Source organism: Bos javanicus, chromosome 29, assembly GCF_032452875.1.
Source record: "Bos javanicus breed banteng chromosome 29, ARS-OSU_banteng_1.0, whole genome shotgun sequence".
In the NCBI taxonomy this organism is placed as follows: Eukaryota; Metazoa; Chordata; class Mammalia; order Artiodactyla; family Bovidae; genus Bos; species Bos javanicus.
Window position 1 is genome coordinate 40,382,625 of NC_083896.1, and position 20,912 is coordinate 40,403,536.

General features: G+C 44.1%; 2 protein-coding genes across 7 annotated transcripts in view; one reads left to right on the forward strand and one right to left on the reverse strand.

Moving 5' to 3' along the window:
- Nucleotides 1-10,559, reverse strand: part of CPSF7 (cleavage and polyadenylation specific factor 7) — a 22,793-nt gene extending 12,234 nt beyond the window's left edge. For 2 of the 5 annotated variants that reach the window (XM_061406554.1, XM_061406557.1), the window contains exons 1-5: nt 10,470-10,559; nt 9,738-9,846; nt 3,085-3,303; nt 2,156-2,259; nt 1,611-1,783 (exon numbers count right to left, since the gene is read on the reverse strand). In XM_061406554.1, coding sequence (XP_061262538.1) covers nt 1,611-1,783; nt 2,156-2,259; nt 3,085-3,303; nt 9,738-9,791 — 550 coding nt within the window. In that variant the 5' untranslated portion in view covers nt 9,792-9,846; nt 10,470-10,559. Of the gene's footprint in view, nt 1-1,610; nt 1,784-2,155; nt 2,260-3,084; nt 3,304-9,737; nt 9,847-10,396 lie in introns of all 5 variants that reach the window. The other 3 variants (XM_061406558.1, XM_061406556.1, XM_061406559.1) reach the window with 3 other exon arrangements.
- An 18-nt stretch (nt 10,560-10,577) lies between these two features.
- On the forward strand, nt 10,578-20,162 carry SDHAF2 (succinate dehydrogenase complex assembly factor 2). 2 transcript variants are annotated; one of them, XM_061406573.1, is made up of 5 exons: nt 10,649-10,737; nt 14,259-14,364; nt 15,778-16,001; nt 16,079-16,188; nt 19,421-20,162. In XM_061406573.1, the coding sequence occupies exons 3-5, from the start codon at nt 15,778-15,780 to the stop codon at nt 19,549-19,551; spliced, it is 465 nt and encodes a 154-aa protein (XP_061262557.1). In that variant the 5' UTR covers nt 10,649-10,737; nt 14,259-14,364; the 3' UTR covers nt 19,552-20,162. The 2 variants fall into 2 exon arrangements, with proteins under 2 accessions (XP_061262556.1, XP_061262557.1); XM_061406572.1 differs by lacking the exon at nt 14,259-14,364 and having other exon boundaries at nt 10,578-10,737.
- The last annotated feature ends 750 nt before the right edge of the window (nt 20,163-20,912 follow it).

Consider the following 20,912-nt stretch of genomic DNA (forward strand, 5'->3'; position numbering starts at 1 on the left):
CCCTGAAAGTTAGCTACCTCCCCAGCTCCTGTTCCCACATCAGCAAAGGTTTTTTTCTTTTTTTTTTTTTGGTAGCTATGGCTACAAGTCCCAAGAGTAGCAACCATTTTTAAGCAGACTATGTCAACCAGCTGTACTGAGTGAGTTAACAGGGTCCAACTATATCAACATGACAGAGCAGAAAAACAATTCAATCACCATCATCATTCCAGCAAAGAAAGGTAAAACCCAGGAGTAAACAGCCCAGTGGTGCTAGGACAATTAGGTGTTCAATATAAATGTAAAATTATACATCTTACGGAAGTCAGAAGAGGGCTGAATCATACAAAGACTCTGAAACAGAATGGACTCTGAAAATTCATGTTATCAAGGAAAAAAGTTGTGTCTTCTAATACAGAGCAATAGGAGCTCACAACACTTCCATCTAGGCTCTCAATCTAGTTATAAGAACATAGCTATTCCTATGCAAGAGTTAAGTGACCATATTTCCACCTTCAATCAATCTATCCAAGGTCCCAGTAGACTACTCAATCAACACAAGGCACTGTTTTGAGAAAAGGACTTAAGCAGTTACAGAAAGTAGGTAACAAAACTTTGCCATCACCCCCAATGTAGTAAGAGGCAAGTAATGGCAGTTGGCTGTTTCAGGCAGGGCCTTGCAGGGTAGCTGCACCTTGTGAGGTCATGACAATCCAAAGCTGGTTCCCAGGTTTCACAGGTTCAGACACTGATTTTAACAGTGGCCCAGGGGTGACTGGACCCTAGGAGATTGATTCACACTATTCAAATTCACAAGAGACTGATTCTTAAACCAGAATGCCAATTTTGTGATTTACAATGAGAAATACAACTGCCAAGCAGACTGGAATACTCGTGTCACCTGGTCAGTGCATTCTCTTCCCAGTAGGAGACCCTAGTTGGGAAACCAAATTAGTATCAGAAGATGGCTTGGTGAGAACGGGGTCAGAATAAAGGGAATAACGTGAGCTTAAGGCATACCATCATCAGGCTAATGTGGCATGATGCAACATCCTTTACTAATGGGAAACACTTGCCAAGCAAACTAAAATAGCAGGTAATCAAAAGGGTACCCAACCCCCCTGGTCAATGCTGGAAAAACACTGTTAAATTTTTACTCTCCAGCATTTCTTTCAGTCGATTCCTTAAAGAGTACCTTCCAATGTATGTTTACAACAAGATTACAGCCATCTTTATGTAACCATATTTGTATTTTACTGTGGTTGTTTAGTATTTGATAGAGAAACATGTCTTACAAGTAAGTCCATTTGCTATATACTGATTTTTTAAATAGTAAACACATAATTCAGAGGTGACAGGAACTTTATACACTGTGTCCAGTTCAAATGGGGAAGTAGGCCCTAAACAGTAAAGTGACTTGCCCAAGGCCACATGAGTTAGCAGCAAAAATGCATAACCTGAACTACCTGACTCCTGGCACACAAGTCTCACTTTTAGCTCACCCACTGCCATGCTGCCACCCATAATCACTACCACCCTCCCTCAAACTCCTCCACAATGTAGACCAAGCCTACAGCACAGAAAACAAACCCACAAAATACCCCCCTTTCATACAGATGGTCTCCACGTACCCCCTCTTGGGACTCGGACGCACTCACGTTTCCGAGCCTGTGCCTCAAACTGTGACAGGTTCTGCCGGGTGGCCGGCCTCACATCCACTTTTTCTCCATTAAGAACTTTTCCTGGCAGAAGTTCCAATAATTTGTGGACAGAGTTTTCAGAGGCTACCACCACCTCAGCATACCTTGAGGAAGAAAAATTAAAAATGTGTGAGATCTACTAAACAATCAAGAGAGAAACACAGAAATTCTCTTCCACTTTTGGTAAAGCAAAGGATACCCTGCTTATATTATATATACAAAACTATCAACAACAAAAAGTGTCAGCCTAAAATGTTACCATTTATTTCAAATTAGAAACCAGCTTTCTTTGCCCTTCAATGGATGGATGTTCCCCTACCTCACAACGAGGTCCCCATTCTAAGGTGGTTTGTCAAAACCAAGGCAGTAAACTGGGCCAGGGTGGGAGGGATTAAATTACAGGGCCAAAGTAACAGTACAGATCTGTTATCCCAATGGTTACAAACTAAAAGGGGCTTCTTAAATCCAGACCTCACCCTTTAGACTGGCCATTTGCTCGATTCTCTGCAAATTTCAACTCCACCACATCATAGACTCCTATAGAGCGAATAACCTGGATCAGCTGCTGGTCTGTGGTCCACTGGGGCCGGCAAGATGGAAAAGGAAGAAATGTCAAGAGGTATACCCCCTCCCCCAGAATGTCCCAAACCCTTCCCCCAAACCTAGGAGTCTAGTCATAACCACGACCCCCCAAAGGAAACCCAGAAGGCCATCAGGATGTCAATGAGAGCAGGTTTTAATATTGTCCTCACCCAGACAGAACTGCAAACCACCCACCTCTGCCCCAATCCCCGTATCTGAAACTAAGAATATTAAAACCTATTTTAACTCTGACTGCCATGTGGATCATCAGTTCAAACACTGATTACTAGCAGCTTTTAGTTGGAGATCTGACAGGCCAGAGTTGATCACTGTCAACAACTTCCCCCTCAGTATATACAATTCTTAACTTGGAAAAAACCTCCCATCACCAGCCCCAAAACATGTCACACAATAACTTTTGCAAAACAACAATCACCACCTACCCCGAGTGTACTACAGCTATCAAGGTCTTTGCTCCCTCTCACCCATCATTATCACAGGACCATCTAATGACCACCAAGAGTTCAAGGTGTTCACTCTGAAATCTCATCCCACAGATGACCCTGGTAGACATAAAGCCCCAGGGTCAGGGGCGGTAACAAGATGGCAGAAAAAGCAACTACCCACTTAATCATTGCTTTCTTCGGCACCAGTACGTCCTCAGGATAGTTCTCTTTCAGAGATCAATCCAACCTGATCCCAGGAAAAAGAAATCCAACCCCATCAGAGCACAAAACAGTGCAACAGTGGTTTCTGAAAATGCCATCACCTCCCAGTGCTCTCCCTCCAGCCCACCCAAGCCTTTTTGGTTACCCATGCTCACCCAGGAGAAACTGCCCACATAGACAGCAGCTCGCCTATTGCGCAGGCCACTGTAGGTGTACAGAATTGCAGGGGTCTTGTTATTGGGCTTGGGAGATGGCTCCTGGCGAACAGGAGGAGGTGGCTCAGTGCTGCTGCTTCTGTCATCTGAGGGCTGTGAAGTGGCTGTCAACACGTCATCATACAGGTCAATCTGATCTGTGTTGTTGAATTCTGGGTCCTAAGAGACGAGGCATTGGCAAAGGTGGGTTTGAAAACCTTTCATTTTGTTTATTCTATTTTACTCGCATTTACTTACAATCCACAGTCAAATACTTTGTAAAACATACAAAAACTTCCTGTCATACTCAAAAAACTTCCCCATGTAAAACAATTTTAAAAATTATGTTTATGTAGGTGTTTCTCTTAAGACCCTATTAGGAGTCTGTAGTGTTTCTAGCTTTAATCAACCGTGAGACTCAAAATGTACAGGACAATTAAACAAGCACACTAAGAATGCACAGGGCTTCCCTGGTGGCTCAGTCAGTAAAGAATCCGCCTGCAACACATGGGAGAGCTCGGTTCAATTCCTGGGTTGGGAATATCCCCTGGAGGAGGGCATGGCAACCCATTCCAGTATTCTTGCCTAGAGAATCCCCAAGGACAGAAGAGCCTGTTGGACTGCAGTCCATGGGGTTGCAAAGAGTCAGACACGACTGAGAGACTAAGCACAGCACAGCAAGAATGCACAGAGATACATCTGCTATTGTCATCAGGAAGCCAGCTTCCCAAGACCACATTTATACCAATGAAATTTTCAACATCTTACACTATTTCCAAAATCAAGAGTTACACAAAACTTACTATTCTACTTAATAACGCTCTAAAGCTCACAGTATATAATCCCATCTTTCTATTAACCATCAAAAAATAAATAAAATAAAAAGGAAGTGAATAATTGGGGGATTTTCCTTTAAACGTTCTAGTGCATGACGTGCAGATCCAACACATTACCATGACGTTTATATAAGAAACATCTCTGAACAATACCAGAGATATCTAATGATATACAAAAGCAGTCAAAGTTTTCTAAAACATAAAGCTCAGGAAACAGAACAAGCACCCATATCATAAAGCTGTATTACACTAACCATTTAGAATATGAACGTGCATTCTGGAAGATAGGTGAGATACACTTTTTGTCTGTGTTATATATTACTGTTATAGACTGAATGTGGCCCCCCCGCGCCCCGCAACACACCTCCTTGAAGGGTTTCCCAGGTGGCACAGTGGTAAAGAATCTACCTGCCAATGCAGAAGACACAGACAGGTTCAATCCCTGGGTTGGGAAGATCCCTTGGAGGATGGCATGGCAACCGACTCCAGTATTCTTTCCTAGAGAGTCCCATGAACAGAGGAGTCCATAGGGTCACAAAGAGTCAGAAATGACTGAGCACACACACCCACATTGAAACACTGTTCCCCAGTGTGATGGTATTAGGAGGCGGGGCCTTTGAGAGGTAATTAAAATGAGATGAGGTCTTGAGGGTGGAGCCTATGAAATGTATTAGTGCCCTTGTAAGAATTAGAGCTTGCTTGCTCTGCTCTCCATCATGTGAGGATACAAGCTGGCAGAGGCTGCAACTGGAAGAGGCTGCTCACCAGAACACAAACCTGATCTCAGTCTTTTAGCCTCTGGAACTGTGAGAAATAAATTTGTTGTTTATAAGTCAGCCCATTTTTAGTATTATAGCAGACCAAGGTAACACATATCAAAACTCCTAAAATCATAAGAACTACTATTAAGGGAACTTAATGTTTCAGAGTTTTCAGTGTTATTATCTTAGAGAGGATCTTTTAAGGATCAGACAAGTTGTTTCCCCCCGCCACCCCCCAGGTAATAGTCTAAACATCCAAACAGTGCTAAAGATGAAACTGCCAAAAAACAGATACAAGGAGACATTGGAGTGTTTTAGGGACACTATAGCTCATTCATGTCATTGCTGTCTTTTAAAAATGGGAATAAAGATCCATACAAAGGGAATAAAAAAAGAACCTTATTTGGCAACTTGCTTAGTTCCTTGAAGGTGAATCATCTCTCCTAATGCACCTCAGGTGCGGAAGCTGCAGTAACTTTCTCCCTTCAAATCCATCACAAGAATTCCTGATTCTGGAGTGCAACTAGAGGACTCACTACAAAATACATTCTTAGACCTACATACCAACAGAAACTTTTGGAAACAATCTTATAGTTTCTCAGTTTATCTGAAGTAAAAGGGAAGAACATCCACAGCAAGATAATGTAAATAACTTTAAATGTTACAGATACTGTTAAGAAGCCCAAAGGAAAAGAGCTTGAACCTTGTAAAAATCTCAGAAAGAGAAGAGCCTGAAAAAGAATCAGGGAGGTAAATAAACACAAGAAGACTATCTTAGGTAGTCAAATCTATAAATAAGGACCTTGCATAAAAAAAGATGAGTATGATGGGGAGCTGCTAACACTGGAGAGTACAGGGTGGATAATGAATTTAAAAGGTGAAGAAAGTCACAGCTAGTAACTCAATATTTTGTGTGTAAAATATTTGACAGTCTAAGTCTCAAACAATCATAACTCTAGACAAATCATTTATTTATTCATGCACTACATATGACTTGCTCTTATGGTTCAAGGTGTAGAAAAGACCTAGAAACCACTTGATCCTCTTCAATCCTCTAACCCTAAAACAACACTACTTCAAACCAGGATAACTTTTTTTTTTTTTTTTTATAATTAATCAAGGATTGTGAAATGGAACTTAAATAAGGAAACTCACAATCTTGTACGGTCAGTGGAACCAAAGTGGCATTCTTTCCATGATCTATGATTCAGAGATGCATGTTGAAACGTTTTAATACAAAGACTATTGCTGATAACTGAGTAGTTAACATGCAGACATGGGCAGCTCAGAGATCAAAGGTTATCACCAGGAAATTTCCCATACCGTAAGCCTCAGTGAACAATCTACTCTTTCGGGGTTCCTTAGAGAATATGACAGTCCCAATCCCAGAAGACTCTGGTGTATGGATTATTTTACCACTTTAAGAAATACAAAAGGATTCAAGGAATGCAAAATTGTCACAAGATTCAAATGGTCTCTCTGGGCCACAGAACCTCAGTTCAAAGAATTTTGGAGGAACTGTTCTGATGCATAAGGCAGACCTATTGAGGATTCTGTTGAAGATTTTGTTGAAGAAATAATGTTATCAAGATGTACTTGCATCTAAATCTTCTAGCAACATCAAGGGGCTAAGACAAGAAAAGAGGTAAGGACCTGAGGTTTTTCTGATTACCAAGTGAGCTGATTATTTATGCAGCTAAAGCAAAATCTAATTCTACAAATTAAGTGAAAAATACAGTATTTTACAGGCATTGGTGTTAAGGATTTCATTTCAAGGAGATTAGAAAAGATGTATTTAATACTAAATTAATACCAGAGAGAAGTTTCCATTTTATAGCAGAGGAATAGCTGTGATTGTCTCAGGAAGCTTCTTGGTTTACAAAAGAGAACTTGCACGATTTTGAATTTAAATAAGAACTTCCCCACCTGAATGCTCAATGTTCCTACTTGCCAGCCCTTTCCTGATATCTAAAGCGTTAGTCACTCAGTCATGTCTGACTCTTTTGTGACACCATGAACTTCAGCCAACCAGGCTCCTCTGTGCATGGAATTCTCCAGGCAAGAATACTGGAGTGGGTTTCCATTCCCTTCTCCAGGGGATCTTCTGACCCAGGGATCGAACCCAGGCCTCCTGCATTGCAGGCAGATTCTTTACTGTTTGAGCCACCAGGGAAGACACAGTAATAAAGCTTTTTCTTAAAGCAACCTATGTGACTTAATTTTCTTGTAACTGTAACCAAAGCTCAATGCTCTTGGCTTTGTGATTACTATTTCCACAATTCTCACTTCACTCTCCTTCCCTATCACCGTCCATTGCTGTTGACCACCAGGAAAGGAACCTCTTGAGCACACAAATCCATCTTCCCCCTTTTATCTCACTAGTTCTAATACGATGCCTAGCAAACAGAAGTAGCTCAGTAACTATTTGCTGAGGAAACTGAGCATACTGTGCAAAGCGCCCGTCTCAGCACTAGAAACAGAAAAGAGACCAAACACTCAGCAGGGACGGCAGCTTTCAGTCACTTTCCGAGTTGCTCTCCTCAGCCTGAGAGAGACCCTAAGAACTCCAAGTTTCCCTCTGTAACAGGAGCGAAGCAGCTCTGCAAAAGACGATTCTGCAGCACACACTGTAACATATCTGGAGTCGGCACCACAGGGTTCCATCTAGGAACAGTGCTTATTTCCCCTGGGGAGCAAAGTACACATGACAAGGTTCTTGTGCAGGGAGGGGTAAGTTGGGGTGAATTAGTAACATTCCTGTAACATTCTAAAACACAATCTGTACTGTTGGCCTTCAATCTAAGCTTACGTCTAAGAATCCCAGTCAAACAGAGCTTTTACCACTTCTCCAGCAGCTTCCAAATTCTACTAAAACCAGCTTTGCTAAAATTAACTCATTTGTGGGGGGGAAAAGCACCCTTTCCTGACTTTCCCCAGGACATAAAACATTTAAAATCTATACTTTCTTCAACATAACCAAGTACCAAATTGTCGTTTCAGTACAAACATCTACTTGATTTCACACACAAAAAAGTCCTATTTAACTGAGGAGACCAGAGATCAAATTGTTGAGACCAACAACTCAGTGGATGAGACCTGTCTTGTCTATGACCAACAAGCTATACTGCTTAAGAGATTATGAAATCTCACTTCTCAGACCACATGTGGCTAGACCTGTGGTCTAGGACCCTGTTCTACCCATTTCCCAGAGTGAATCATCAGCAGTATTGTCATCAACCCACAGATAATGAAATTAAGGGGAAACGATGTTTTTAAAATTAATAATAGAAAAGAATTAAAGGAGACTTTTTTCTTGCTATCTTATATTTAAAAGAATAACATAAAAAGTAGTACGAGTCTTGATTCAAATATGAAAAATTCAGGAAAGTAAATAGTAACTAAATATGCTAAGTCTTTCTTTTTATTCATAAATAATTGACTTATTTGAAATTTAAAGAAAGATTTTCATGTATTTAAGTTAAGCAGCAGCCACATGTAGACAACTGCAGTTTGCCTGAGAAGACATGGGAAAATGATCAACTTTTGCCAAGTGAAAGAAACGGCACATAATGGCATATATAAACCTTGTCTGCTGCTTCACATCAGTCAGGGTCCATACTGTATAGCACATGGAACTCTGCTCAATGTTTTATGGCAGCCTGAATATGAGTGACGTTTGGCAGAAAACAGATACATGTGTGGCTGAGTCCCTTCCCTATCACAACATTGTTAATAGGCTATACCCCAGTACAAAATAGAAGTTAAAAAAAAAAAGTCAGGGTCCAATCAGAGCACTTTCCTTCTCTGCCGCTGCTGCTGCTAAGTCGCTGCAGTCGTGTCTGACTCTGTGCGACCCCATAGGTGGCAGCCCGCCAGGCTCCCCCATCCCTGGGATCATCCAGGCAAGAACACTGGAGGGGGTTGCCAGTTCCTTCTCCAATGCGTGAAAGTGAAGTCGCTCAGTCGTGTCTGACTCTTAGCGACCCAATGGACTGCAGCCTACCAGTACCAGGCTCCTCCATCCATCGAATTTTCCAGGCAAGAGTACTGGAGTGGGTTGTCATTGCCTTCTCCGCTTTCCTTCTCTAGCCTGATTTTGTTTTTTAAATCCTCTTTATAGGTCCTTACATATAGCCATTGAAAGATGAAAATGGGAAAAACCAGTTTACTCAAGAGAATAGTGCTGAAAATAATCCAGGCAGGATATTAAGTTTTAAATACAGACTTTGGAACATTCTTGAGATCTTTTCTGAATTGACCTGTATATGAGATGATTGTTTCAAGGGAGATCACTGTATAATTTTCTTGACATATCATAAAGAGATCAACAAACTGAACTCAAGAGTATGTGAGTGGGTCTCTATCTGCTTCTGAACTGGTTTGTCCAATACCTTTACCTCCTCCCACCAATTACATCATCAATAAAGTTTATTACTAAAAAACTAACATTAAAAAGCCTATGGACTACTCAAGACCAGAGTCAAGCTACTTCTGAAAGAAGGCAGGCTGAAAACAACTGGAAAACAACTAACATTAAAAGTTAAAGTTATCTTTCATACTTGCACTGCCTTATAGAGGGAAGGGGTACTACATTTCTCCAGCTGCCATTTGAGAGACTCTCAAAGGAACACGTATCAACATTGCCTTCGTAGATGCTACAGAACACCTAATTCTGATTTTTAAATGTGGCCAGTCTTCCAGGAGACTGACGTTCAACTCTGGCTTCCTGGAGGAGCAAGTTCCACAGGTTGATGATATACCACTCTATTAAACCTAATTTTTATTTGCTCTTAAATCAAAGGTTTTAAAATTAAGCCTGCAGGCTTTAGTTGACATAAAACGGAATAGGCATATGTCTTGAAAGTCTGTGCTAGAGGGAAGATTTTAGATTTGACAGACGTGTGTTCAGGCCGAGCAAATCTTCAACCACTGACAGAGCTTGGGACCCCTGCAAGTTTGCTGCAAGAGATTCCTCGCCTGATACAGGAAAATCCCACTGTTCCCGAGGACTCCTCACCTGATTGAATTCTTCATCAGCGTATATATCAATCAAGTCAACTCCTTCTGACATGGCTTCGGAAGGAAGATCTCGCGCCCGGAGAACGGACAAGGCAAGAAAGATGCCACTGCGGTATCCAGAAAGAAGCAAGAGTTACAAGGCATAAGGGTCCCGGGCTGGAAGGAGGGCACTGGTTGCCAACCTCCCGTCTCCAGAGACGCAGCATCCCGGCAGTCCGAGCTCGGCCCCACCCGCTCCGCCCCGCCCCCGGCCTCGCGCCGCCCCCTCGCTCTCCCAGGCCACCGGGGCTCGCGGGGCTCGCTGCCCATCACCCTCGGGCCCGACCGGAGCTGCGCCGCAGCTGCCCGTGGCACGACGAGAAAGTCCAGGCCTCTGCTCCTACGGGCCCTCGGATGGCGCTGCGAAGAACGACCGCGGCGAAGCCCGCAGGCCCAGCCCGCCGCACCTGCCGAGGCCCCAAGCAGCCCGGGCTAGGAGTCCCTGCGGCTCCCGGAGCTCCAGCTACCTCCGCTCCCCACCCAGGCCTTAGTCCTCGCCCCCGGCTAGGCCCGCCCCGCTCCCTCCCCACAGACCCGGCCCGACGCCCTCGGCCCCCTCCCTCAAAGGCCCGCGCCTCCCGCCGCCCGCCAACTCCGGTTGTCGCAAACTCAACCGACCCCCTCCCCGCCTCAGCGCCGTCCCCGAGCCCTCTTCCGGCCCAGCCGGCCCCCGGCCGCGCGCCCCCGTTACCGGGAATATGGCGGCGGCGGCGGCGAGTCTGGACTAGGCCCGAAGCGCGCGAACCGCTCTCGGCCCCAGGTCCCGCCCCCCCCCCGCCGCCGGCGTCACACGCACAGCCACTTCCGCCATACGCGAGGACGCATCTTCCTGCTCAAGTCTTCGGCGCCGCTGTCTGAGGCCCTGGTGTTCGAAAGTATCCGGAAGTGGCTGGGCTGTAGGCCTTTGATGCGGGTCGGGAAAAATGGCGGTGGTCGCTGTCTTCCCGGCTCTTGCGCGGGTGAGGAGAATGGGGGGAGGGGGTGGTTCTAGACTCCTGGGCAGGCCAGGGTGGGAACTGTGTCTCGTTTTCCTCTGAAGTTGTGGATACCTAGAGAAGCATCTATCTGTCTTACATAGCCCAGGCAAGGGCAGACCCAAGGAGAGGTTGATCTTGCAACGTAGGAGATTCAGGTTACATCCATCCTGGCCTGAGCCCGCTGTGTGCTTGTCTCGCAATATCGTTGAACCATCAGTCTTCGTGAGAGACCCAATTCAGATTTCACCTATTTGCAGGTGGTACTGGCCGGACAGCTTCTGGGCGCTTTTTGTCTCTGTTCTTAAGCCTCTCTGTTCTTTTTAAATCTTCTCTAGTGTCTGTCGTGATTTCACATGGTTTCATAAGATCTTTTTTCGTTTTGAATATAGGCTGTTAACACTGTAAATTTTTCTCTTAATACTGCTCTTTGCCAATTTCATGATTTTGTGATGTGTTTTTGTCTCCAGATATTTTCTGATTCCCTTTTGATTTCTCCTTTGACCCAGTTCAAGAGTGAGGGTGTTGTTCAATTTTCACTTATTTGTGAATTTTCCAGTTTTCTTTGTGCTCTTGATTTCTAGTTTTATTCTGTTGTGGTCAGAAAAGATGCGTTGTATGATTTCGATCTTTTTTGTTAAAACTCGTTTTGTAACCTAACATGCTCTCTGTCCTGGAGAATATTCTTAGAGTGCTTGAAAATAATGTGTATTCTGCTCCTGTTGGGTGGAATGTTCTGTGTATGTATGTTTGGCCCATTTGGCTTACAGTGTTGTTCCTGTCCTCTACTTCCTTACTGATCTTCTCTCTGGGTGTTCTATGCATATTGAAAGTGGCTTTTGAAATCCCCAGCTATTGTGTTGCAATTTCTCCGTTCACGTCTGTCAATATTTGCTTCATATATTTGGGTGTTCAGATGTTGGTTGTATGTATAATTGTTGTAGCTTTTTGGTGAGTTGACCCTTTCATCATTATTTCATGGCCTTTTAAAATCTCTTTTGATACTTTTGACTTAAAGTTGATTTTGTCTAATGAAAGTAGGGCCATCTGTGCTCTCTTTTGGTTTCTATTTGCAGTGGAATGTGTTTCACACTTTCACTTTCAGCCTGCATCTAAAATGAGTTTCTTGTAAGGCATATAGTTGGATTTTGTGGGTTTTTAAAAATCCCTTCAGTCTCTGTGTGTCTTTTGATTGGGGAGTTTAATCTGTTTACCTTTAAAATATTACTGATAGAGAAGGACTTAGAGTTGCCATTCTGTTCATTGTTTTCTATTTTGTAGCTTTGTGTCCTTTTCCTCTCTTGCTGTCATCTTCTGTGTTTTATTGATATTTTTCTATAGACATGCTGTGATTCCTTTCTCATTTCTATTGTGTATAAATGTTTCCTTTGTGGTTACCATAGGGCTTGCATTAAGCATTTTATAATGTATTTTAAGCTGATAATAGCTTCAGTCTCATCCGAAAACTTCTCTTTTACTACTCCCACCTTATGTTATTGATATTACAATGACATATTTTATTCTGTATCCACTAGTATATTTTATAGCTTTTTAAAATGTCTTTAACTTTTAAGTCAGAATTAAACGTGATTTACCTACCATCATTGCAGTGTTACAGTAGCCTGTGTTTGTCATAATTTACTTTTACCAGTGAGCTTTATGCTTTCGTATGCTTTTGTGTTATTATCTACTGTCCTTTGGCTCCTTTTTGTTTGTTCAGTCGCTCAGTGTCCATCTCTTTGTGACCACATGGACTGCAACAAGCCAGGCTTCCCTGTTAATCACCAGCTCCCAGAGCTTGCTCAAACTCATGTCCATTGACTCGGTGATGCCATTCAACCATCTTATCCTCTGTTGCCCCTTCTCCTCCTGCCTTCAAACTTTCCCAGCATCAGGGCCTTTTCTAATAAGTCAGTTCTTCACATCAGGTGAGCTTCAGCTTCAGCATCAGTTCTTCCCTGAATATTCAGGATTGATTTCCTTTAGGATTGACTGATTGGATCTCCTTGCTGTCCAAGGGACTCTCAAGAGTCTTCTCCAACACCACAGTTCAAAAGCATCAATTTTTCGGCGTTCAGCTTTCTTTATGGTCCAATTCTCACGTCCATACATGACTACTGGAAAAACCATAACTTTGATTATACAGACCTTTGTTGGCAAAGTAATGTCTCTGCTTTTTAATATGCTGTCTAGGTTTGTCATAGCTTTTCTTCCAAGGAGCAAGCGTCTTAATTTCATGGCTGCACTCACCATCTGCAGTGATTTTGGAGCCCAGAAAGAAGTCTGTCACTGTTTCCATTGTTTCCCCATGTGTTTGCCATGAAGTGATGGGACTGGATGCCATGATCTTAGTTTTTTTAAAAAGAATGTTGAACTTTAAACCAGCTTTTTCATGCTCTTCTTTCACTTTCATCAAGAGGCTCTTTAGTTCCTCTTCACTTTCTGCCATAAGGATAATGTCATCTGCTGCTTCAATTTGGATGTCCATTTCTTTCCCCCAATTTGGGAAGTTTTGAGCCATTTTTCCTTCAAGTACTCTTCCCGCCCCTTTCTCTTTTCTCCTTCTGGGACTCCCATAGTATTTATATTGGTCAGGTTGGTGATGTCTCACAAGCTTATCTCACTCATTTGTTTTTCATTTTCTTCCTCTGAATGAGTAGTCTCAAGTAAACTATGTTCACTGATTTTTTTTCTGGTTGATCAAGTATGCTGCTTAAGTTCTGTGGTGAATTTTTCAAAAATTGTTATTCTTTAGTTCCAATTTAAAAACATTTTTTTTTCTATCAGTATTCTCATTTTGCTTATGTGTTGTTTTCCTCAGCTCACTGAACATCTTGATGACAGCTTTTTTTGAGTTATTTGTCAGGTAATTCATATATGTCTGTTTCCAGGATTGGTTGCTGGAAGTTTATTTTGTATCTTTGGTTAGGCCTTGTTTTGCTCTTTCTCATGCACCTTGGAGCTTTGTGCTTAGATCCATGCATTTGAAAAAGTAACCACCTCCCAGTCTTTTCTTTGTACAAGAAAAGATCTTTTGCATCAGTTCTGCCAGAGAATCTTGGGGCCTCTCAAACTTTTTGTATGGAAATGTCTTCTCTAGACTTGTGCGTATAAATTCCCAACCAAAGGGATTTGCTGGCTTTTTTCAAGTGCTCATAACCTCTGGCTCCCTCTTGTGTCTGTTTATGGCACTGCAGGTTCTCTGTAGCTGCCGCAAGCTTCCCAACTCTTCTCAGCCCATTCCAGTCTTCTAGAGTACCCCAGGTCCCGTGAGTGCTGCAGGTTGGCCAAGACGGAAATTAGTCTCTTGTACAGCTCCTTGGAAAGCAGGAGTTTGGGATGCATGCTCCTTTTTCTTTCTGTTGGCCTCTGTCTGCTGTACCATGGGTCCTCAGAGCAGCAGCAAGCCATCCAGCTCTTTTTGTTTGCAGAGACCCCCAGATATCTAGAGTATACTGGGTTCTGTTAGTGCTCTGAGACAGGCAAAAAAGAAACCTGTCTTTCAGGCAGCTACCCAAAAAGTTGGAACATTGGACACACATGCCAAGTCTTCCTCCAGGGAAAAGCCAAGAATTGGAGATTTTCTTCTGCTAGTTTTGTCCTGAGCCACAGGTAGGGGCGATGGCAAGTAAGCGTGTGCTAGTCCAAACCCTCACCTAGTTCTCAGCAGCCCCCAACCTGGCACCTTTTCTGTCACACTTCAATTCAAACAAGACGGAAACTAGTCACCCAGGCCTCCCCGTGAAAGGCCATGTGTTGGACGTCTGTTTCAGTCTTTCCCTCCCCAGAGAGAAGCCGGTGGCTGAGAATTTTCTCCAGTTGCAGTGGGCTGAGCCAGGGGCAGGGACTGTGGTGAATGAGGCCCATGAATTTTCTAGCTGTGATGCAGCTGTTTTTGTGCTCACCTAGGGTTCAGGAGAAGACAATGGCACCCCACTTCAGTACTCTTGCCTGGAAAATCCCGTGGATGGAAGAGCCTGGTAGGCTGCAGTCCATGGGGTCGCTAAGAGTCAGACATGACTGAGTGACTTCACTTTCACTTTTCACTTTCATGCATTGGAGAAGGAAATGGCAACCCACTCCAGTGTTCTTGCCTGGAGAATCCCAGGGACGGGGGAGCCTGGTGGGCTGCTATCTATGGGGTCGCACAGAGTCAGACACGACTGAAGCGACTTAGCAGCAGCAGCAGCCGCAGCAGGGTTCAGGAGCCTCTTAGCTGGTTTCTGGATTTCTTATAAAGGAAACTGGTCCATGTGTTGGGAGTTGGTGTCTCCACAGGAGAAGGAAAGTGTGGGGCTTCCTGTTAACACCATCTTGCTGACGTCACCGCCTTCTCATTGCATCTTGATAGTTTTTGCCCTTCTCTATATCGGGAAACTTTGAGGAGTTAGGGACCCTGCCATCACTGTATGCTCAGATTTTAACACAAGCAGGTGACTAGAATGCAGACCATATTGTGAGAATTTGAAGGGAATGCAAGGGAAGAAGAAAATATTTCCATTGGAGACTTTCTGGGAAGGCACTGGTTAAGAACATGTTTGCAGTCAGAGTTGGGTTCCAACCCTCAGGAATTATTCTTAATATTTGGGTGATCTTGGTGAGTCATTTAACCTCTCTGAGTCTCAGCTTCCTAAGCTGTAAAGTGGGGACAGTGTCAGCATAATTTCTTTTTTTTTAAATTGAGGTGTAGTTGACTTACAATATTTTATAAATTTCAGATATATAACAGTTCACAGTTTTTAAAGATTAAATTCCATCTATACTTATTATAAAGTCAACGTAACTTCTTAAGGTCTAAAGGAGACAAGATGCATTTTGCACCTGGTTTATGTGCTGAGTGAATGACAGGGATGGTCATCCTTGTTAAAAAGGTGCTTATGGGAGGCAGTTCCTTGGTAGTCCAGTGGTTAGACTTGGGCTTTCACTGCGACGGACCTGGGTTCAATCTGTGGTTGGGGAGCTTAAGATCCTGCACGCCTTGGCCAAAAAGAAAAAAAAAAGATGTTTGTGGCTTTTTTGTTTCAGATGCTTGCTGTGTCAAGGCGCCGCCTAGTGTCTCCTTCACTCAGCATGACATCATGCAGACGCTGCTACAGAGGTGACAGCCCAACAGATTCCCAGAAGGATATGATTGAAATCCCTTTGCCTCCCTGGCAGGAGCGAACTGATGAATCCATAGAAACCAAACGAGCCCGGCTGCTCTATGAGAGCAGAAAGAGGGGAATGCTGGAAAACTGCATCCTGCTTAGGTAGGGGAAGAGGAGAATGGGGGTTGCTTCTCTCTGGCTAGAGACAGCCTTTTCACCTTTGTCTTTCTTGACTCTAGCCTCTTCGCTAAGGAACATCTGCAACACATGACAGAGAAACAGCTGAACCTCTACGATCGCCTGATTAATGAACCCAGTAACGACTGGGATATTTACTACTGGGCTACAGGTACTAGGCATGATAAGCAGCATAAGGTGAAAAACGGGATGATGTGGGCTGATTTAGTCTGGAAAGGTATCATGGGCAGTTTGTTTTTCTTTTATAGACACTCAACCCAACCTCTCTTCAGATTTTTCCAAAATGTGCAAAATTTGTCTTATGAGTTAAGGTCCTTTGTTTGCAAGCAATAGAAACTGATTGCGTCTAACTTAAGCAAAAAGAGAATTTAGTGAAATTCTCTAAGGCTAAGAGTATGGGAAACTCTTAGCATCAAAGGGAAAGTTGAAGAAACACCAGGGCAGGAATGAAGTGGAACAAGACAGTTCCGGCTGCCTAGCATGAAGTCCTTGGGAGTCTCTCTCTTGATGCCAGCTTTGTGAGGAATGAATTCTCACTGTGTATAGTTAGGGTTAGCTTTGGCTGTGAGTAAAAGAACCCCAAAACAACAGTGGCTTAAGGAAGACAGAACTGTGTTTTTCTTTCTCATAACAGAAGTTCAGAGTTAGGCCCTCCAGAACGTACAGAGGGGTTTCAGAGTCATTAAGGCCAGATTCCTCTTGACTTGTTCCTTTACCCTCCCCCGTGTTGGCTACCTCATGACCTCAAGATGGCTGCTGAGGCTCTATCTGTCATGTCTATATTTCAGCCAGGGAAAAAGAGTAAGAGAGCACACTCCATTTTTTAATGGACCCTTCTCAAGAAATTATACACCATATTTCCACTTAGTTTCCACAGGGCTTGTACACAGGGGAGTGGGAAATATTCAGGGCCAACCTGGAAGTCTTTTAATGTATCTTTGTCTTTATATTGAAGTTGAGCTTCTTATAGATAGCTTATATTGTCATTCTTTTTAATCTGATCTTATGTCTTTTCATTGGTGTGTTTTGGCCATTTGCATATAACTACCAGTGTGATTGAATTAAAACTTACCATCTTTTTGTTGTTGTTGTTTTCTATTTCTACTGTTTTTTGTTCTCTTCCCCCTCTACTTCTGTGGATTTTGAGTATTTAAAATTTCATTTTATCTCCACCATTGGTTTCTTATATCTCTTTATAATTTTTTTAGTGATTGCCCTAGGGTTTACAGTATATATGCATACATGTGTGCTTAGTCATATCTGACTCTTTGAGACCCAGTGGACTGTAACCCACCAGACTCCTCTGTCCATGTGATTTCCCAGGCAAGAATACTGGAGTGGGTTGCCACTTGCTTCTCCAGGCATCTTTCTGACCCAGGTATTGAACCCACGCTTTCTGCACTGGCAGGTGGATCCTTTACCACAGAGCCACCAGGGCAGCACGTCTCACCATGTGCGCTTCCCTGTGTTTCTGTGCCCCGAAAGGGCTCTCCGTGGTGTTGCCCTCCCCCAGAGGCAGAAACCTACTGATTTCCAGATGGTGCTTGTTAGTTTGGGGACGGGAGATGGGGAGGGTGTTCTCTGTTGTCCTGGTCCAGCTTCCGACCCTGTGACCATGCGTTATGGTGGAGGGTCTTTTTTCAGTGATCCTGCTGGTCCCACAGGGGTAGAGGATTTTTTTCTTTTATTCTTCCACTAACCCAAGCGGGTCCTCACATGTGCCCTGTAGGAGACAGGACTCACTGACCTATTCACAGACCCTTGAAGCTTTTGTTGTGTAGAGAAGAAGGACTAGGCTGGGGTTTATGCTTTTGGGGAGTGGGGGCTGTGTTTTTCTGCTCCCCTACTCCTGGCCTCCATTGCTGAGGGAGGCTTTCTGCAGCCTCCTGCTCTGGACCCTGTCTTCATTATGAGCATACTCAGTGAGGGGTTGTTGAGAAGAACCTGCCCCCTGGGGCAGATTCCCCTTGTGTCTGTGGCTCCCAGAGATTTTACACTCATGCTCACCTACACTTGGCTTTCAGCAGTTGATGAACAATTTTAGCTAAATTCTTGCCTGTTTGTATGGTGCCCAGTGCCCCTTCTTCCTGTGCCCTATCTCAAGTGAGCATGTGTGTTCATGTCCATTTTCTCCTTTGAGGGGCCTTTCTTTCCTTATGTTTTATTTTCTTTGGGTGCCTGTGACCTCAGCTCTCTAATGACTTCAAAAAAGTTATGATGTTTCTAGTTTATCTGACTTTTTCTTGTTGGGATGAATGGGGTGTTCTGTCCAGTTTTCAGCATTCTAGGGGGAAACTGAAATCGCCTCGATCTTACTCTGATGGTCACACAAAACAACAGACGCCAGGCCTACCAGATGCCAGCTGTGTGCCGAATGAGGGAAAATCAGACTTTGTTTTGAGGAATGCCCTCTCCTGACGTTGTGTTTAGTGTTGCTAGGAGGGTAATTCCAAAGCTTAGTACCCAAGCTTTCCCAATGGGAGGCTTTGCTTAAGTGAGAGACTTGGGGGTGGAAAGAAAGGCTGGAGGTGTGCAGCATCCGCCAGACTCCTGCTGCCCTGAGGCTGGCATCCCCTCCTGTCTGCTCTTGGTGCCTTTGTTGCCTCCATCCAAATCTGGTTCTACAGGTTCATGTCAGTTTTATGGGCCTCTGTTATAGCCTTCCAGTAAATTCTTTTATGTTTTGATTTTACTGGAGTTATCAGTTGCTTTCACTTAATATCCAAGGAATTTTGCCTCAGGAAATTAATAGACTAGAAGGAAAAACACATTCCAAAAACAACTGAAGTACCGAATGCAAAGCAAAACAGAACAGCCAAGGCTGGGCAGGCCAGGGGTCAGCTGTGTTTGTCAAATAATAAATGCTGGGCCAGATAATAAATGCTGTCGTCTTGTGGCCATATGGTCTCTGTGGCAACTGCTCAGCCCTGCCATCGTAGCGCAAAAGCAGCCACGGACAATATGTAAACAAGTGAGAGCAGCTGCTCCAATAGCACTCTTTACAAATACCAGCTGCCGGAGGTTGCCAGCCTGTGGTGCAGGCTGCGTGTATATCCAGAGAAAGAATGCAGCTGCTCTGTGTACCCACTGTGGTTTTAGGCCAAGCCAGAGTTTCAAGTTTTAAGGTCCTTATACCATCGGGATTTTCCTTGAGGTCCAGTAACTAAGTCTCCGTGCTCCCCATGCAGGGGGCATGGATTCGATCCTTGGTCAGGGAACTGGATCCCACCTGCCGAAACAAAGATCGAAGATCCTGAGTGCTGCAACTAAGACCCCGTGTGGTCAAATAAATAAATAAATATTTTAGAAAAAAAGATCGTTCTATATCTTTCTATATCTGACAGTTGACTGACCAATGTAATTCTTTTTGCCCATCCTTACAGAAGCAAAACCAGCCCCAGAAATATTTGAAAACGAAGTCATGACCCTGCTGAGAGACTTTGCTAAGAACAAAAACAAAGAGCAGCGACTGCGGGCCCCGGATCTTGAATACCTCTTCGAAAAGCCACATTGAGCTACATGCTGCCATCTGCCTGGCCTCGGGGGCTCCACGGATGCTCATTGCCTGTGATGGGTACTGGCCTTGATGTCCTGCTTCTCCTTAGATGCTCAGCCCACCCAGACCTCTGGTCCTGCCTGCAATGATGGACCCGCCTCTCTCCAAGGACATGTATATGTTCAGTGTGCCTTGTGCTAAGACCCTTTGGCTCCCATCTAAGCCTCAGAAGCAGTTTGTCCATGTTACTGTCGCTCGGGCCTGACTCTGTCTCTGGCTGCATAGGAGGAAGCACGGTGCCGGCTCGCTGCTTCAACCAGAAGTGTGCTCAGTGTGAAGAGGCAGCCAGCTGCCTGTGCTGTGTGGAAAGCTCCCCGGGTGAGCCAGGGCTTTGTCCCTGTGAAATTCCCCCTTCCAGCCTGGGTTGGTTCTTTCTGCCAGGGGAAGCTGGTCCAAGCCCCCTGAGTGGAACCCTTCAAAGGCCCCCACAGGCAGAATGAGGGCAGTGGGCAGGAATTGTGTGGGCGTGCTGCTTAAGAGTCAGCATCCTCAGCAGATTTTCTCTAGAATGCTCATTTAATAAACTGAACGATAATTGTGTATATTAAAGAATATTTTAAAAAGGAAAATCACAACTCCTCAGACCTCACCCAATTATTTTAATTTTGTGTGTTCTCATGCAGGCAATATGTTTATAGAGTTTTACAAGGTCACAATCTCCAAGTATCAATTATAGCAAATGTTTTCTGTATTTCTGCAGTCTCCACAATTGCTTTAGTTGATAAACTCATAATGTGTAAGAAATACTATGTTAGGATGAATTAGCAAAATGTGTTTAGCTCCAGAACCAAAAGACTTCTGGTTGCTTGGAGGGTGGTTTTGTCTCGCTGGAGGAATTTTGCCCTCGGAGCTGTCATCGAGACAGAACAGATGTCACCCAGATTGGGCCAGGATACAGGTGTGAATCGGAGGAAACAGGCCAGACTTGCTAGGCAGGCGGTTGGTGAACAACAGAGATACACACAGGCAGGAAGTACCCGTTTGCAGCGTCGTGGAGCTTGGGGTTCCCACGGAACCTCTATGTGGTCCTGCCTGCCCTTCAGGGTCCTTGGCTGACGAGAGGAGAGGAGAGAACCAGCCTTTCGTTACTTATGATCTCAGTAGAGCTTCCCAGCTCTCTTGTAGAGAAGCGCTGTCATGCCTATTTTGCAGATGAGAAAGTGGGCTCTGAGAGAGTGGTCTGTCCCAGATCGAGTCGCTATAAGTCAGAAAGCCAAAATCTTGCTTAGTTCAGTCTGTCTCCAAAGTTCAGTTTGTCCCCAAAGCTCATGAACTTTCTGCCAGAACATGCTGCCTTAAGTGGTGGAAACTGTAGAGAT

Bases quoted from the DNA above. Each gene is read 5' to 3' on its own strand.
- SDHAF2 (XM_061406572.1), top strand. From the start codon at position 10,702: ATGGCGGTGGTCGCTGTCTTCCCGGCTCTTGCGCGG. The intron at 10,738-15,777 runs GTGAGGAGAATG...TTTTTGTTTCAG, and splicing joins TCTTCCCGGCTCTTGCGCGG to ATGCTTGCTGTGTCAAGGCG. The intron at 16,002-16,078 runs GTAGGGGAAGAG...TCTTGACTCTAG, and splicing joins GAAAACTGCATCCTGCTTAG to CCTCTTCGCTAAGGAACATC.